We start from the raw sequence: 17990 nt of genomic DNA on the forward strand, positions 1-17990 counted from the left end.
AACCCCAGAGTCGTCCGCAACTGGACCTAATGGACAGGGGTCCCTTTACCTTTTATTCCCCTCATAGATCTACAGTTGCCAGGGTTCCCTGGGAAGAACAATATACTGTTAAACTACTTTAGGAACAGTGTAGCACACTGGGGTAGGCATCTTTCTCCCCAGTGATGTGGGGGGTCATGGGGGAGCACCTGCATCATTTGGTGTGAAGCCACACCCTCCCCATGGTGGCTATTCTGTGACTGGCACCCATGGTGCCCTCTCACAACTCCAAATGTGCCCACTGGTCCAAAAACAGTCAGCGACCACTTCAATAGAATAGTAACACCCCCATGAGGAGGGCATTCGCTCCTCCTTACCCATCATGATGTCTTTCATGACAGATTGCAGTACCACCTCTTCGTAGGTGTTCTCCACCAGGATGAAACGGGCAAAATCCTCAAAAATCAGTTCCTGGAATCTTGAGAGGTCCTGCCATGGGAGAAAGAAAGAAAAGTATTTGGAATGAACAACAGAAAAAGGGAAAAATAAGAAAGGAGAGATGGGGGGAAGGAAGACCCACACTCAACAAAATGAAGTGAAAAATAGAATTGACTGGGAAAGAGACTCTAATAATAGCAGCCCTTAAACATAATTTTAATTAATTATCATTATTTCATTCTTTCTGTCTTTCTTTCTTGCTTGCTGTAGTGTATTTGCTTAAAAAAATTACAAATGTTTTTCTGCTGGACAAAATTGCCCAAGCAAAGTGCAACCAGAAGAACCTTATAGACAAGAGTTGGTTTACTGTTGTCGTTTTTAAAAAAATTATGCACAACATTTACACAACAACCAGCAAAAGGAAACCAGTGGCTCCTCCAGATGTTGTTGAACTCCAGTCCCACCAGCCCCAGTTAGGGATGGTGAGAGTTGCTGCCTGGTGGAGGCTGTTCCATTAGCACTTACTTGCAGGATCGCATTATCCCATAAGCACCCACTCTGCTTCAGTCTGTGGTCTGTGCGACGTTAATATTCTGCACTTGTAAGAAATTGATCTTTAGTGCAGCAGCACCTGCAATTTGGAACTCCCTGCCTTTTAACATCTGGCAGGCTCCTTCACTGTAGTCTTCTCGGAGCCTGCGGAAAATACTTTCCTTTGGGCAAACTTATTCATGGCATGTGGAAGCTGCCATGTATTTTAATATGGTTGTAGATTATTGCTGATTTTATTCTTTTCAAATGTTTTGTAAAGAAAGATCTAGAAATATGGTCAAGGTTGAGACTCTCCTTGTTAGGCCGAATTGCTGTTATCAAGATGAATGTATTGCCTAGAATGTTGTTTTTATTCCAGACGTTGCAGATCTTGGATAAAATGGACTGTTTCAAGAAGTGGCAGAAAGACATATCTAAATTAGTCTGGCAGGGCAAAAAGCCCAGAATAAAATTTAAGATTTTAACTGACGCAAAAGATAGAGGGGGGTTTGCCCTGCCGGACTTAAGACTCTATTATGAATCGGCGGCCTTTTGCTGGCTGAAACACTGGCTGCTTCTTGAGAATACAGACATTTTGGATCTGGAAGGGTTTGATAATAGATTTGGCTGGCATGCATACATATGGTATGATAAAGTTAAAGTGCACAAAGGTTTCAAAAACCATATTGTCAGGAAAGCATTATATAATGTGTGGATGAGGTACAAAGACTTATTGGAAAGTAAAACTCCCAGGTGGTTGTCACCAATGGAAGCTAAAGAGGTGAAAAAACTTAATATGGAGTCTAAATGGCCAAAATATTGTGAAATTATAGAGCAAGACGGTGAAAAAGTTAAATTACAGAGTTATGAGAAATTAAAGTCCAAGGTACGAGACTGGTTGCATTATCTTCAGATAAATGAGATATTTAAACAGGACAGGAAAATAGGCTTCCAGATGGAGAGGTCAAAATTAGAAACAGAACTGTTAGAACCCAATACTAAGAATCTGTCTAGAATGTATAATTTGCTGTTGAAATGGAATACACAGGATGAAACGGTGAAATCAGCTATGATTAAATGGGCACAAGATATTGGCCATGACATTATGTTTGCTGACTGGGAACAGTTATGGACCACCGGTGTTAAGTTTACGGCATGTAATGCCTTAAGAGAAAACATAATGAAAATGATTTACAGGTGGTACATGACCCCAGTCAAGCTTGCAAAAATTTATCATTCGCCCAATAATAAATGTTGGAAATGTAATGAGACTGAAGGTACTTTTTATCACCTTTGGTGGACCTGCCCGAAGATCAAAGCCTTTTGGGAAATGATCTATAATGAAGTTAAGAAAGTCCTTAAGTGGACTTTCTCTAAAAAACCTGAGGCTTTTCTCTTGGGCATGATCGGCCAATTGGTGCCAAAGAAGGATAGGACGTTTTTTATGTATGCTACTACAGCAGCAAGAATTCTTCTGGCAAAGTATTGGAAGACACAAGAACTACCCACTCTGGAAGAATGGCAGACGAAGGTGATTGACTATATGGGACTGGCAGAGATGACCGGCAGAATCCATGACCAGGGGAAAGAGACAGTGGAAGAAGACTGGAAGAAATTTAAAATATATCTTAAAAATTGTTGTAAAATTGAGGAGTGTTAAGATGTTAAGGAATTAAGAAATAGAGAATTGCAGCTGAAATTAATAAGTTAAAGAAAAAAGAATCTAATGAAAGTGATTGAAACAATTAATTAACTGAAGGAGTTGCTGAAGAAATGTAAAACAAGGATGCAGAAAAGGGGAGGTATGGGGAAGTCCGGGAAGTAAGGTGTATGAAAATAAGACTATGAAATTATACATGTTTATATGTTTTTGTTTTGTGTATGGTTTGTTTTTATTATGTGTTTGGAAAATCAATAAAAAATTATAAAAAATAATAATCAAATGTTTTGAATACATGCTTATTTCTTTGCCCTTACTTTTTTTTACTGGTAAGAGTTGGTTATCAGTAGATTGTCAGGTATTGTGGAGAGCTTTGCAGACGCTCTGATCAGCTATGATGGCAAACTGCCCTTTAAGCTAAGCAAGATCATTGTCTGCCACACCCTGGCATCATCTAGGATGTCAAGTGCAGAACAGGACAGCATGGCTTGGCCCAAATTATCTCGTGGGTCAATTGAGGAGACATATCCAAATGGAACACGGGTGGCGCTGTGGGTTAAACCACAGAGCCTAGGACTTGCCAATCGAAGGTCGCGGTTCGAATCCCCATGACGGGGTGAGCTCCTGTTGCTCGGTCCCTGCTCCTGCCAACCTAGCAGTTCGAAAGCACATCAAAGTAGAAGAAGATAAATAGGGTCCACTCTGGTGGGAAGGTAAATGGTGTTTCCGTGTGCTGCTCTGGTTCGCCAGAAGCAGCTTAGTCGTGCTGGCCACATGACCCGGAAGCTGTACACCGTCTCCCTCGGCCAATAAAGCGAGATGAGTGCCGCAACCCCAGAGTCGGCCACGACTGGACCTAACGGTCAGGGGTCCCTTTAACTTTACCTATCCAAATGTGATTTTGGTTTTAAACACAGTGTAAGGTGGTCTCTATGGAAGTATATTGTATCTAATTATGGGGTATCAGAATTTTTAGGGGGCTAACCAGGCTGGATAGCTGGGATAGCAGGCTTGTTGTTTTTTGAATGTCCGATGTAGATTTTTTCAATTTCGTTGTTTTGCATGGGACAATAAAAACTATCATATCATATCGTATGGTAGGCCGATTGAGGCCCTCATGCCAGAGGTTCTTCCTCCTGGCCATGATGCTAGCACACTCCTTCTGAAAGGGAGGCTTTGCTTGCCCTTGCATTTGTGCGCACCCCTCTTACTGTTGGGGGCTTGTGCTTACCCCTTTGCAAGTGGGGGCCAGCTTCTTCAGCAGGAAGGGGATGGTGATCTGGAGCAGGGCCTCCCGGAAGAACTTCTTCCTTACCGTGCTGCTGTCATAGTCATATTTCTGCAGGGAGGAGAGAAAAGAAGGGGCAGAGAGTCACACCACTGACCAGGAGATGAGACAGAGGGAAGGGACTTAAACCATGTCAGAGAAGAGTGGTCTGCCTAACAAATGCAACCCACCAAGCCTTACTATCTGGGCTTGGGGGAGCTACAATTCCTCACCACCCCCCTCTCCCACACCAACCCCTTTACTGCCGCTGCTTGCCCCCCTTCCTTGAGGGTTCCTGCCTGGCTGCAATGTGTCATCAAACTCTTATCATGCCTCTTGCTTGTCTGGGTGGCAGGAGGAGAGGGGTGAATGTAGAAATCAGCCTGCTGTGCAAAGTGAAAGTTTGCATCCATTGCCCTGTCCACTTTTCCCCTCTGGCTCTGCCCTCCGCTGGCTATGGCCTCCTACAAAGTTGCCCAGAAGGAATGCCTTCCTTGGGGTGAAAACATTTCCACAACATGTAACCAAATGGGTACAGCAGATGGTTTCAGGCAGGTGTGGGAAGGCAACGACTTCCTTTTAAATCTGTCTTGACAAAAGAGGCAGCACTTGAAATAGTGCAAAAATGGCATCTGACGCCTATACGGTTAGTTCATATTAGAACCTCCTACTCATTAAACTGTTGGAGAGGCTGTGGAATGGCACATGCAGTGGACGTGTGGCAAATTGGCTTGGTTCTGGGAGGAAGTATTTTTCCAAAATAAAAGCCATTACTGAACAAAATGCCTCTAAATTTCCAATCTTCCCAATCCTTTCATGACAAGTAATATTCACTTACAGCTGGAATGTCTATCAAGTTCTCTCCTAGTGGTCAGGCTTGTAATAGCGAGATACTTAAGAAGGTGTTTCTCTGACAAATCGGTACAATGAAGTATGGCAAATAGCACTTGTGGGGAAATTGAATAATAAAATAAAATTGGCACGAGGCACGAAGCACAGAGAATCTTTCGCTGGCACAGATTTGTTATGCACATGGCTAAAAATGAAAATGGAGGTATTTTATAACTTTAGAAAATGTCTCCAATGAGACGAGATGGTTAGAGTGTCAGACTAGGACATAGAGGACCAGGGTTTACCGTATTTTTCGCCCTATAGGACGCACTTTTTCCCCTCCAAAAATGAAGGGGAAATGTGTGTGCGTCCTATGGGGCGAATGCAGGCTTTTGCTGAAGCCTGGAAAGCGAGAGGTGTCGGTGCGCACCAACCCCTCTCGCTCTCCAGGCAGCTATCCGCAAGCCTTGGGAGCCCGCGGGAGTTCCCACCGGGCTGCCACGGCTTGTGGAGAGCTGCCTGCACCCCGAAGCCCGGGCGCGCTGAGCAGTTGCGCCCGGGCTTCGGGTAGCTCTGCGCAAACTGCGGGAGCCCTCCCACGGCTTGCGCAGAGCAGCCTGTTCTGGGGGCTGGGGTCGGGGGAAGCTCGGGCTTCCCCCACCCCAGCACCGCGCCTTGGGGGGAAATAATTTTTTTTCTTTATTTCCCCCCCCCAAAAAAACTAGGTGCGCCCTATGGGCTGGTGCGCCCTATGGGGCGAAAAATACGGTAAATCCCTACACAGCCATGAAGCTCAGTGGGTGACCTTGGGCCAAGTCACTCACTCTCTGCCTACCTCACAGAGTTGTTGTGGGGATAAAATGGGGAGGAGAACTATGTATGCCACCTTGAACTCTTGGATGAAAGGTGGGATAAATAAGTGATAAATAAAATGTAATGAAATTACAAATACACTGTTTATCTCCTTATGTACAAATGGTTGACGGGGATAGGAACTTATTATGCTATTTGGATGCTATTCTGCATGCATTCCCTGAACACCATCTTCTTGGGTGATATTTTATTACTTATGTGTACGATGTTGTTAAATGTCATAAAAATTTAATGAACAAAATAAGAATGTAAAAAGGAAAGAAAACATTTCTCCCATTCCTGACTTAATGCCACGTGGCTTGATAGGCTACCAACAGTTCTCAACCAGGGCAGCTCAGTCAGCAGACAATGAAACTCTTAAATTTCAGGGTTGTGGGTTCAAGTCACATGCTGGGCAAAAGATTCCTGCATTGCAGGGGGTTGGACTAGATGGCCCCTTGAGGTCCCTTCCAGCTACATTTCTATGATTCTATTTGCTTCTTCCAGAAGCCAGCCTGGCAGGTCTGATCCATTGCAAATGGACCCAAAGCTTGGCAGGCAGGCTCACCTTAAGCACCCGCTCCAGGATGCGCTGAATGGTTTTGCAGAGCTCATCTTTGTCTGGCGATTTCCCCACCTCCTGATGAAGGAGCGTCTCAAAGGTGTACACGGTATCGTCCATTTGCTGCAACACCCAAAAACAAAAGATATAAAACACTGAATCATGTTGCTTAGAAGACCACTTACTTTGGAATAAGAGTTTTAAACCCTGATTTGCTTGGGGCTCTGCCTCTACAGACCTCTTTGCTGAAGTGCCATTAACACTTGATGGAGAAGCACTATGACATTCTACAGGTGTTGGGATTTGATAGCTTAGCCGCAAAAAAAAATATATTTAAAAAATTACCTTCTGAAATTAAAATAAGTGTCACAATTATGCTCTTAAACTTTTCGATTGTGTAATTTTACAGCATGCCTAAGTTCATTTGGATGTCATTGTTGTTTTTGATTTGAATTATTACATGGTAGAAAGAGAACCCAAACTGCGCATAAACAAAAAAACTTAAAAGAGAATGTATGGCTTGTAAAACATGTACAAATCATCCTGGCCACTAGAGGGCAGTGGTGGGAATTCCCTGCTCAAACAGAACTTGCGGTTTGCGCTAGGTTGAAAATTTCTTCAACAGCAAAGTAACCCAAATGGTGATTTTACAACAAAGAATTGGAAGAAATGCAGAAAAGCATTTTCTATATCTGTAGTGGAGGGCAAGGAGGAGGGAAGCAGCTGTCATTCTGTTCCTGTACCCCAGGCATCCCCTGGCATCCAAAGTAAAGTGTCTTTTCAGTAGAACTGGAATGGGGGAAGGAGACCCCTGATGAGCCAATTGTGAACGAAAGGTGCAAAGGAAAGGAATGTGAGGAAGCCAACATAATTCCAGGCTTACAGAAGCCCAGAACCGTCAGCATGGTCCCAAGAGAGACAGCTAGAAGAACTGGTATTATTTCTGGGGCTCCTCCATCCCAAGGCAGTCCCTACCTGTCTCATCAGGATCTGGGCCCGCTGCTTAAACACAGAGGCGCTGGACACATCAAACCTCTGCTGCAGCCCTTCCAGCTTCAACTGGTCCATCTTCTCATAGCAGGACTGCATCTTGACTGGGTGGAAAGCCAGCTGGGAAAGGTTTTCCATGTACTGGAGGAGCGGAGAGAGGAAAAGATATTAATACTACTACTACCACTATTACATCATACCTCATGTTAAGTTTGTTTTCAGGTTGCGTCCCATGGCGACCCAGAAGTACCGGAAAGGGTTACTTCCGGGTTTCGCTGCTCGCACATGCGCAGTAGCACTAAATCGCACTTCGCGCATGCAGACAAGCACTAAATCACACTGCGCAGATACGGCGCTTCAGGTTGCACTCTTTTCATGTTGCGAACAGGCCTCCGGAACGGATCCCATTCGCAACCAGAGGTACTACTAATTACAACTGCTACTAGAGGCTTCTGTCCCTGCTTACTCTGCTCAACAATATCAACCCCCTTGCCACCCACTTTCCCCCACCCACCCCCTCCCTTTACGCCTCACCCATCCCCTGGACTATCCCCTCACGGCTTGCCCAAACTCCCCTTCCCCTCCTCTCCCAGCTCACCCAAAGCCTCAAACCTTTTAAAGGAGGGCGAGGGGCTTCAGAGAGTGGCTTAGCAAACTGCTCTCTGAAGTGCTTCTCCCCACCTCCATTAAACAGTTCACCAGGGCCACCTGCCTCCCACGCTGCTGCTCACTCACCTGCCTACCATACTGCAACATGATGACAGCCTTACATTTTTATGTATATAGAAGGATTTGTATTATTTTTACTACCACGGCCACTTATTAGTGCTTTCCTCAAAAAAGTAACCCAAAGAGGCTTACAAATACTATATGAAACCAATTATAACAAATGCAACCCATGAGAACTTTCAGAAGAATCCCACATCTATTCAAATAGTTATTGCAGATAAAGGTAAAGGTAAAGGGACCCCTGACCGTTAGGTCCAGTCGTGACCAACTCTGGGGTTGTGGCGCTCATCTCGCTTTATTGGCCGAGGGAGCCAGCGTACAGCTTCCGGGTCATGTGGCCAGCAGTACTAAGCCGCTTCGGGCGAACCAGAGCAGCACAAGGAAACGCCATTTACCTTCCCACTGGAGTGGTACCTATTTATCTACTTGCACTTTGACGTGCTTTCAAACTGCTAGGTTGGCAGGAGCAGGGACCGAGAAACGGGAGCTCACCCCATCGTGGGATTTGAACCGCCAACCTTCTGATCGGCAAGTCCTAGGCTCTGTGGTTTAACCCACAGCGCCACCCGCGTACTGCCCCACTAAAAGAGGCCACAGGTACTTGAAACCCTTCAAATTAAGGGCTAAAAGCTAGGGTAAAAAGAAAATAACTAATTTCCAGGTCCTTTTGCTGAAGTCTGAGGAGCCTTATGCTGAAGACCCTCCCCTACAATGCTTGCCCCAACCCCAAATTTCCTCTTTTGCCACCAAGACCTCTAGCTTACCTCCCCCATCTTCTCCATTCCTCCTTCGTTGAGGATGTTCATATTCATGTCGGTCACCTCCTTGAAGAAGACTTCCCGCACCTCGGCAAAGCCCTGGCTGGTGGGGATCATAAGTGCCTCCAGGATGGAAGGGATGTAAGGCTGGACGTGGTTCCGAACACAGATCTCTGCTTTGGAGAAGACTGTGGCTGGATGAAGAAGCGTCAGGGAGGTTAGAACTGCCTCCACAAACCTGCACCCCAGATCTGGACATCTGTGCAGGCAACTAGCAAACGCCGTACGATCGATCATACAGATATCAACCAGAGTTGGAAAATGCCTCAAAAGGTCATTTAGCCCATGGGTAGGCAAACTAAGGCCCGGGGGCCGGATCCACCCCAATCACCTTCTAAATCTGGCCCGTGGATGGTCCAGGAATCAGCATGTTGTTACATGAGTAGAATGTGCCCTTTTATTTAAAATGCATTTCTGCAATTCTGTGGGGCACAGGAATTCATTCATTTTTATTTATTTTTCAAAATATAGTCCAGCCCCCCACAAGGTCTGAGGGACAGTGGACCGGCCCCCTGCTGAAAAAGTTTGCTGATCCCTGATCTATCCCAAGCCCTGATGTTGCAGAAAACCCACAGATAGGTGCTCTAAAGCCATTAACCAAGGAGATGCTGCCCCCTGTGGTTCTCCAGGGGTGTGGCAGGAGAGGGTGGCAAGTGTGGTGGGGAGATTCAAGGACAACCAAAGAAGCATTTAAATATTCCAGGGTAGTATAGTACAGCAACTACTTTGTGCAAATGCAAAGGGGATTCGGATATTTCATTTGGCACATCTTACCCAAGAATCTTCTGCTATTCTATTCTTTTCAATGCAACAAATAATTTATTAGTAGCTGTGACCGTGGTTTTTTTTTGTATGTGTGGTGCCCGATGATTTTTATGGTTATTGTTTTTAATTAGTTTGTTTGTTTGTTGTTCTCCTTCTGAATGATGCCATGGCCTATGGCTAGTGCAATAAAAAGTTTAATTGGTCTAATTGGTCTAACTATTTTGTGCAGGGGATCCATCCCCGGCCACCGCGCATGTTGGCGGAGCATGCATAAGCATCCTCTGCCACCATTCTGCCCTCTTCCAGGATCAAAAGGACCCATATGTTGACAATCATACAACAACTGGACATGCCTAAAATGGTTGCTGCCAGTACAGTACAGTATTAGTATGGTATGGTATGGTATGGTATGGTATGGTATGGTATGGTCTGGTCTAGTCTAGTCTAGTGTTAGTATGGTATGGTATGGTTTAGTATTAGTAGTATAGTATAGTATAGTATAGTATAGTATCGTATCGTATCGTATCGTATCGTATCATCGTATCAAAAATATTATTATTTTTATTTGCACAATATGGATAAGTATCTTTGCAAAATGAGATCAAGAGCATCAAACGACAATGATCCTAGTTGTGTTTTCCAATGTCTCAAAAAAAAAAAAAAAAACCTCTTGTGTGACCCAAGAAAAAATATATTCTTAAAGTGTAGAATCACTAATCTTAACAGTTTGAAAATGTCTCATGCTAAGTCAGACAGCTGGTCCCTCTACCTCAGTATTGTCTACACTGACTGGCAGCAGCACTCCATGATTTCAAAACAAGGTCTCTTCCAACCCCCCTGGAGATCCCAGGGATTGAACTGGGACATTCTGCGTGCAAAGCCAATGTTCTACCACTGAGCTACATCCCTTCCCTTCATAAGATGCTGCTATACACTAAGTCAGGCTGTTGGTCCATTTAATTCAGTGTTGCCTACACTGGCTGGCACCTGCTGGGTTTCAGACTGGAGTCTTACCCAGCCCTTACTGGACATGCCATTGGGGATTGAACTTCGGACCTCATGCATGAGAAGCAGGGGCTCTGCCCTGAGCCACGGCCCTTTCCACAAAGCAAAGGGTCTCTCTCCATCCCCTACCTCGGATCTTGCTGGCCAGGTGCTCCTTTGATTGGATGATCTGATCCATATCTGTGCGGATGGTGCTGGTCATCCCAGGCTTCTCAACCTCGCATTTAACCACAGCTTCGTCGTACTGGACTTTGGTCTGGTCGTAGACCATCCTATACACAGCGTCAGAGACCTAGGAAAAGATGGGGAAGGGTTTTTTTGGGAGAAGATGGGAGAGCATCCTTCTTAGTGAGCCATCAAGAGACAGGCAACTCCTCCTCCTCCTCCTCCTCCTTCTACCCCAACCATCTAGCTGGGCTGCCCCAGCCACTCTGGGAGTCTTCCAACACATAATAAAACATCAAGGTTATTGCAGCAAGGGTAAGATATGCCCTGCAGCTCGCAACAGAACACGTGTACATGGGCAGGGGTGCGGAGATTAATAAATTAGAAAGACCTGTTCTATGGGGAAAACCAAAAGCAGAGAGAAAGTGAAAAGATTTTCACTCTGGGATTTGTACTTAGAATTGTTTATACGCCCATCAGGCTCTGTGGGAACCCATCCCTCCATTTTTTCTCCTTCCCTCCCCCATCCGAACACCTACTACTTCTTTTTAAATTTGTACAAATAGTATTTACTTTTAAGTGTATGATACAAACTGCTGTGATCCTTTGCTGATCTTTCTCTGCCCCTCCCCCATTCTACTGATCATATTAATTTGTTCTATTGTTAAGGAAAAGCAAAAATAATATGAGAAGCTGTTAAAAGTTGAGATGAAAAAATGTGCACTCAAGGAATCTAAATTCTTTGCCCCTTATGCTCTTTGTCCAATGCTCTTGGACTCCAATTCCCATCAGCCCCAGCCAACATGGCTAATGGTCAGGGATGATAGGAGCTGACATCAAGCAAGATATTGAGGGCCACAAGTCCCACATCAATTCTGCAAAGCAACACATATTTTCCCCACCGCTAGAATGAAAGGAAAAAACAGTGGCATGATAGCAGGTCCTGAAATATCACCCAAACGCTCACACTCTCATTATTAAAGGATTTTTATTTGTGAGAATAAATAGGGGGGGGACGGGACCTTGCCAGCTGATATTAACAATAAGATTGCATTGCAGAGAGTTGGACTAGACCCCCGTAGTCCCCTCCAACTCTGATTCTGTGATCTATGACTATCCCATAAATTAAAATTTCAATGTTAATAAACACTGCCCACAAGTCTTGCTCAGCTGCTCTGTGGCATTTTTTTAGCTGCACTTTCAAGGGCATCTACACAAACTTTCATAAGGACTAGAAACCTGAATAGAGTAGTACCTCTGGATGCGAACGGGATCCATTCCAGAGCCCCGCTCGCATCCTGAAGCAAACGCAACCCGCGTCCGCGGGTCGTGATTCGCTGCTTCCACGCTTGCGCATGACGTCATTTTGAGAGTCTGCACATGCGCGAGCTGTGAAACCTGGAAGTAACGCGCTCCGTTACTTCCAGGTCACTGCAGAGCGCAACCCAAAAATGCTCAACCTGAAGCATATTCAACCCGAGGTATGACTGTATAGATATAGACAGCTTTTTTCTGGGGACATTCAAGCATATACAGTACTGGCATCTTTTTTTCTAGAAGAAAAGCAGTGTGTGTGTGTGTGTGTATGTATATGTATAAAAGGTAAAGGTACCCCTGCCCGTACGGGCCAGTCTTGACAGACTCTAGGGTTGTGCGCCCATCTCACTCAAGAGGCCAGGGGCCAGCGCTGTCCGGAGACACTTCCGGGTCACGTGGCCAGCGTGACATCGCTGCTCTGACGAGCCAGAGCCGCACACGGAAACGCCGTTTACCTTCCCGCTAGTAAGCGGTCCCTATTTATCTACTTGCACTTTGATGTGCTTTCGAACTGCTAGGTTGGCAGGCGCTGGGACTGAACAACGGGAGCGCACCCCGCTGCGGGGATTCGAACCGCCAACCTTTCGATCGGCAAGTCCTAGGCGCTGAGGCTTTTACCCACAGCGCCACACGCGTCCCATATGTATATGTATATGTATATGTATATACACAGATATAGATAGATACATGAAGAATGCTGAGATGTACAGGAAGATTAATTCTGAGCCCAATTATAAATTCCCGTGACTTCTCCCGGCAAAGAATCACAGGGCACACCTGCAACCCTACATATAAATAAGGAAGTATTAAGAAATTTGGAGAAGGTGCATGCGAAAGGGGTCTTGTGAGGGGTTTTTTTTTACTCTTCCACACAGGGCTCCGGTGTGCTGGAGGGAATGTCCTCATTATACTGCAGTGTTTGGAAGGCAGCCACCAGGAGCTGAATATTTGTTTAAAAGGGAGTTTTCTGCCAATCTATTTTTAAAAATGGCTCACAAGGAAATATTTATCCTGGTTTTTCAAACAGTATATATATTTTCTTCCCACCCGAGGCCTTTTGACATTCTGGGCCATAATTATCTTACAGCTAAAAGTGTGGTTTTTGTTTTTTTGGGGTTTTTTTGTCTGAATGCAGCCTGGAAATGGACAGGGCCACAAATGCATGGAGAAATTTCTGGTGGAGAAATCCTGTTTTCCATTCATAAGGGAAGTAGGGAGACAGAGCTGGGGAACCTGTGGAGTTCCAGATGTGGCAGGGGTCCAATACCTGCATGCTCCAGCCAGGCCAATGGTCAGGGATGATGGGAGTTATAGTTCAACGACATTCAAAGAGCCAGAGGTTCCCACATTCCTGGAGCAACACTGGGACATAGGAAGCTGCCTTATACAAAGTCAGACCAATACCAATACAGACCTAGCTCTGTATTGTCTACACTGACTGATAGATAGTGGCTATCCAGAGTTTGAAGTGGGGAGTGTCTCTCAACCCCACCTGGTGGTGCCAGGGATCAAACTTGGGACCTTGCAGCAGAGAGTTCCATACGTTTACATATTACAGAGTGGGACCTGGTGCATGCTCAGCGCACACTCACCTGGATCCAAACTCTGTGTCTCTCTTGGATTTTGCCCTTCAGGCGGGGCCCAATCATGTTCTTCAGCTCAGGAAGAAGTTCCTCCATCACTAAGTTGCTCAAGACCTGGATTGGGTATAAAGGTAAGGAAAGGTTGGTTCGATTTATTGTATTGCTTCCCACAACGAAAAGCCCTGAAACAATTCACAAGGTGACAAAGATACAATAAGACCGATCCATAAAACATAGTTGGGTTAAAAACATCCAGTCATTGGTGCTACCCAAACTCCTGTAGGTACAAAAGAAATACCTTTGCCTGGCGCCTAAGTGATGGCAAAACCAGCGCCAAGGCAGGTGACAGCACTGATCACACACTGGGAGGTAGAAACGAAGCTGGCTTAAACTGGGCAGGATTGTTGGTTCATTTAGCCCAGTACTGTCTGCACTGTCTGGCAGTGAATCTCCAGGTGGGGCTGGGAGAGACTCCCATCTGAAATCCTGGAGAGCATCTGCCAGTCAAAGTAGACAATATTGAGCAAGAAGGACCACTGTTCTGACTCAGTATAAGGCTGCTTCCGATGTTCTTATGACCTCAGGTTGTCAAGCATACCTAGGAATTAATTTCCTGGGCTGCTCCCTCAAAGACTCACCTGTGCTTCATTGCCACAAAGCATGTCCCATGTGCCATACTGGTCCTTAGACTGGCGGTACATGCGGACGGCATCAGTGAATGCAGGAGCCTCTACCTTGTTGTCCTCAGAAATACCTGGAAGAGAAAAGGGGAAGGTGCTTTTATTTTTTAGCGGGGGGGGGGGACGTCAACTCTGTGTCTCTTAGAGCAGTGAGCAGTGTTCTTCAACCATGGGTTCCCAGATGTTGTTGGATTACAACTCCCACCACCCCCTGCCAGATGCCATTTGATTACAAGTCCCATTGTCCTCAGCCTGATCAAGGGAAGTACGGTAATAGTACCACACCTAGAATACTGTGTCCAGTTCTGAGCACCACAGTTTAAGGACATTGACAAGCTGGAATGTGTGAAGAGGAGGACAACCAAGATGATCAAGGATCTGGAAACCAAGCCTTATGAGCAACAATTGATGGAATTGTCCCATGGAAGATGGAGCAAGCTTGTTTTCTCCTGCTCTGGAGGTTAGTACATGAACCAACAGCTTCAAGTAACAAGAAAGGAGATTCCAACGAAACATCAGGAAGAACTTTCTCACACCAAGAGCTGTTTGACTGTGGAAGAGACTCCCATGAGAGGTGGTGGACTCTCCTTCCTCAGTTTTGTTGAAACAACAACAATTTTATAATCTGTACCCCACCTATCTAACTGGGTTGCCCCAGTCCTTCTAATATATGAGCAGAGGTTGGGTGACCTTCTGTCACAGATGCTTTAGTTGAGATTCCTCTGTTGCAGTGGGTTGGACTAGATGGCCCTCATGGACCCTTCCAGTTCTACAATTCTATGATGGAGTTGGACTACAACTCCCAACATCCCTAGCTGGACATCTGGGGAAACAAGGTTGAAAAACTGCAACCTACAGCAATCAGGGTCAATCAAAATGATCCTATCCAGTAGGAGAGGCTACCCCAGCCTCCTAGACAGGACAGAAAGAGCAAACTGAGCCCTCTGCCCCAATGCCATATAGACAAATCTTCCATAAAACAAAACAATAACACAACCTTGCAAACTGGACCCCCTGAAATCCAGCTGCTGGGAATCACAAGAAGGGAGAGTGTTGTGCTCAGATCATAGGCATGTGAAGAGAGAGCCCCAGGTTCAACCCTTGCTGTCTCCAGGCAGGGTTGGGAGAGAGCCCTGTCTGGAACCCTAAAGAGTCACTGCTGGTCAGTGCAAACAACGATAACCTTGATGGACCAATGGCCTAGTTCTGTAGAAGGCAGCTTCCTCCATTTCCTAACAAGCCCAACCAGCTGAGGGAGAGGGAGAAGGGTTAAAAAGAAGGAAGAGTTAAACAGGCAAGGCTGGGCTGTGCCTGTGCCAGTGTCAGAGTTACAATCACAGCGCTCTGGAAATTGACGTAACATCCACAAAAGAGGAATCCTGTCTGGAAAGCCGAAGATGGAGGAAGGTCTTCAAAAGGGAAATTGCCACATTTTGGCACAGGGCAGGGGGGGAGGATAGGGAAGAGAAAGTGACTAAAAATAATGTGACGGGATGAATCACAGTCAGCACATGATTTCTGAAAATCTTTTAACACAAGCAACACCCCCGTAAGCGGGTTGGAGAAAGGGGTGCATCGCAGCTGCCCAAGATTCCTCTGTGTGTGATTCACTGCTGCGGAAGGGGGAGGCTGGAAGGTTGGGAGCACTTCTCCACAGTCTTCCCACCCCCCTCACCCAAACCTTTCGGAGTAGACAGCTTTCAAATATGGGTGGAATGAGAAGAGTTAAGCCAAGAGGTGGCTAGATCTGGCAAGGTCTGGACTAAGGTTTCAGCAACAAGAATTATAGCCTGGGCACACACTCCGCTCTGAAATGGGAGAAGGGAAGAAGAGGTGTAAAAGGGAAAAAAAGGAAAAGCAGGCATTCTTTTAATGACCAAGTCTGGAGTTGGCAGGGACAAACCGTAGAGGGACGGAGGAAAGGGAAGCAGGCGGAGAGCTCTCTCTCTCTCCTTTGAGAAAGGGTAGTGTTAACTCTGCCTTGTCTTTGGTTTCTTTGCAAGGCTCTGGGAGGGGAGGAAACAACAGGGATGCTGGATTAAGAACAACAACAAAAGGGGCTGTTTCAACACTGGTGGAAGAAGAATACCGGATGCCTGGTACATCACAAGAGCATATTTTGTCCGTCCTCAGGGAAGGCAAGGAGCTACGCAGAATGTGACCATGACTCTCTTCTGCACCCGTTACAAATACTATTTCCTACCCAGTAGGATTCAGAGACACCAGATGTTGCAGCCAGGTTCTGTGGCTGCACACATGCGTGAGATCCTAAGGAAAGGCTTCACTTCCACTACCACCACCCTGCATCTCTAGATCCAGAACCACCATCTCCTTAGGAAAATAGGAACCTGCCATATATTCGCCATATCATTGGTCCATATAGCTCAGTACTGTCTATAATGACTGGCCATGACTCTCCAAGGCTTCCAGGAACGGGACATTCCCAGTCCTTCCTGGAGATGTTGGGAGACTGAACCTGGGTGTGCAAACAGATGCCCAGGCATTGAGCTACAGTCTTCCTCCTAACCATAAACTAAGGTTCTAGTCCTCATAATTCAGACAGAAACAGGAACACAGGGATCTGCCTTATGCTGAGTCAGAGCATTGGTCCATCTTGCTCAGTACTGTCTACACCAACTGGCAGCTGCTCTCTAGAGCTTTCAGACAGGGGTCACTCCCAGTGCCACTTGGAGATGCCACTGGAGATTGGACCTGGGGCCTTTTGCATGCAACACAGATGGTCTGCCACTGAGCTGCAGCCGTTCCCCTTCAGATAGGCTTGGGAAATAAATGCAGCCATGGATGGAGGCAGGAGGAGGATGGGTGGAGGAAAGAATGAACCTTAGGACATTTCTCTGGCTTCATTTTGGCGTAAGGGGGTGCAGGCCTGCTGATCGTGGATGGGTTCCGAAAGCCAGCATGACCATTTTCCAGGCATGTGGCAGAACACACACACACAGAGAGAGCATGTATGCAGCTGGCTGCTCAGCATCTCCCTTGAAAGATTCTGGAAGGTGAGATGATCCAGTGCCACCCCACTGCAGTCCTGTCTGGGGATGACTAGCAATTTTTTCTTGCCCTCCAGCAAGACAAGGAGATTTTGAAGTCACCATTGCCTGAACAACTATGGTTAAGGTTGTTGTTACTGCCCAGTAGGGCTGGCAGTGTATGCTCCTGAAGCTCACAACATGAAGCAGGCCTAAGCTCCAGCTCACATCAGCCCCAGACCCAGATTTTGAAGTCCAAAACCTCTGGAGCACAGCAAGTTAGCAGAGGGCTCCAATAAGCACCATCCCACATGCCTGTTGAGGTGGCACAGTCCAAGTGGGTCTATCCCCATGTGATGCTTGGGTGCAGAACATTTCCTCCTAGGCAACTTTCTGAGTGGCGGGACCAGAGACATTACGAACACAGATTTTACCTTTGAGCTACAGGCTATGCACACCCCTCTGTCCAGGCATGCAAGAGGCATGATCAGAGTTCAAGGACACATTCCAGCCAGGCAAAAACTCATTAGGAAGGTGCAAAACAGACCTGGTGAAGGGAGAGGGGAGTGTGGGGCAATTTCTGAGGGCTAGCTGGAGAGGCAGGACAAGGACAGGTGTGTGTGTGTGTGGCAGGTTTTCATAAAGAGGAATAAATAAATAAAAGCACAGAAAGCCAACCTTGCAATCTCTCTTGCACACATGACCTTGTCCCATGGGTCAGTTGCACAACATGCAGCCTAACGACGACTCCTTCATTTAAGGAGGTGGCGCTGAGCCATCTGAGCCCAGCAATAAATTAAAACGTGACTGCAAAGGACATAAACTTAAAAT

At 46.1% G+C, this 17990-nt stretch overlaps 2 protein-coding genes across 2 annotated transcripts in view; one reads left to right on the top strand and one right to left on the bottom strand.

Moving 5' to 3' along the window:
- SLC31A2 (solute carrier family 31 member 2) overlaps positions 1–17990 on the top strand; it is a 989995-nt gene that overhangs the window by 18618 nt on the left and 953387 nt on the right. The window lies entirely within an intron of this gene.
- The window catches only part of NIBAN2 (niban apoptosis regulator 2), a 95559-nt gene that overhangs the window by 4177 nt on the left and 73392 nt on the right, over positions 1–17990 (bottom strand). The window contains exons 6-13 of the mRNA XM_028715169.2: positions 14131–14246; positions 13502–13606; positions 10557–10719; positions 8604–8791; positions 7096–7251; positions 6127–6243; positions 3840–3947; positions 357–468 (exon numbers count right to left, since the gene is read on the bottom strand). Coding sequence (XP_028571002.2) covers positions 357–468; positions 3840–3947; positions 6127–6243; positions 7096–7251; positions 8604–8791; positions 10557–10719; positions 13502–13606; positions 14131–14246 — 1065 coding nt within the window. The remainder of the gene's footprint in view (positions 1–356; positions 469–3839; positions 3948–6126; positions 6244–7095; positions 7252–8603; positions 8792–10556; positions 10720–13501; positions 13607–14130; positions 14247–17990) is intronic.

This window comes from Podarcis muralis, chromosome Z, assembly GCF_964188315.1.
Source record: "Podarcis muralis chromosome Z, rPodMur119.hap1.1, whole genome shotgun sequence".
Classification (NCBI taxonomy): domain Eukaryota; kingdom Metazoa; phylum Chordata; class Lepidosauria; order Squamata; family Lacertidae; genus Podarcis; species Podarcis muralis.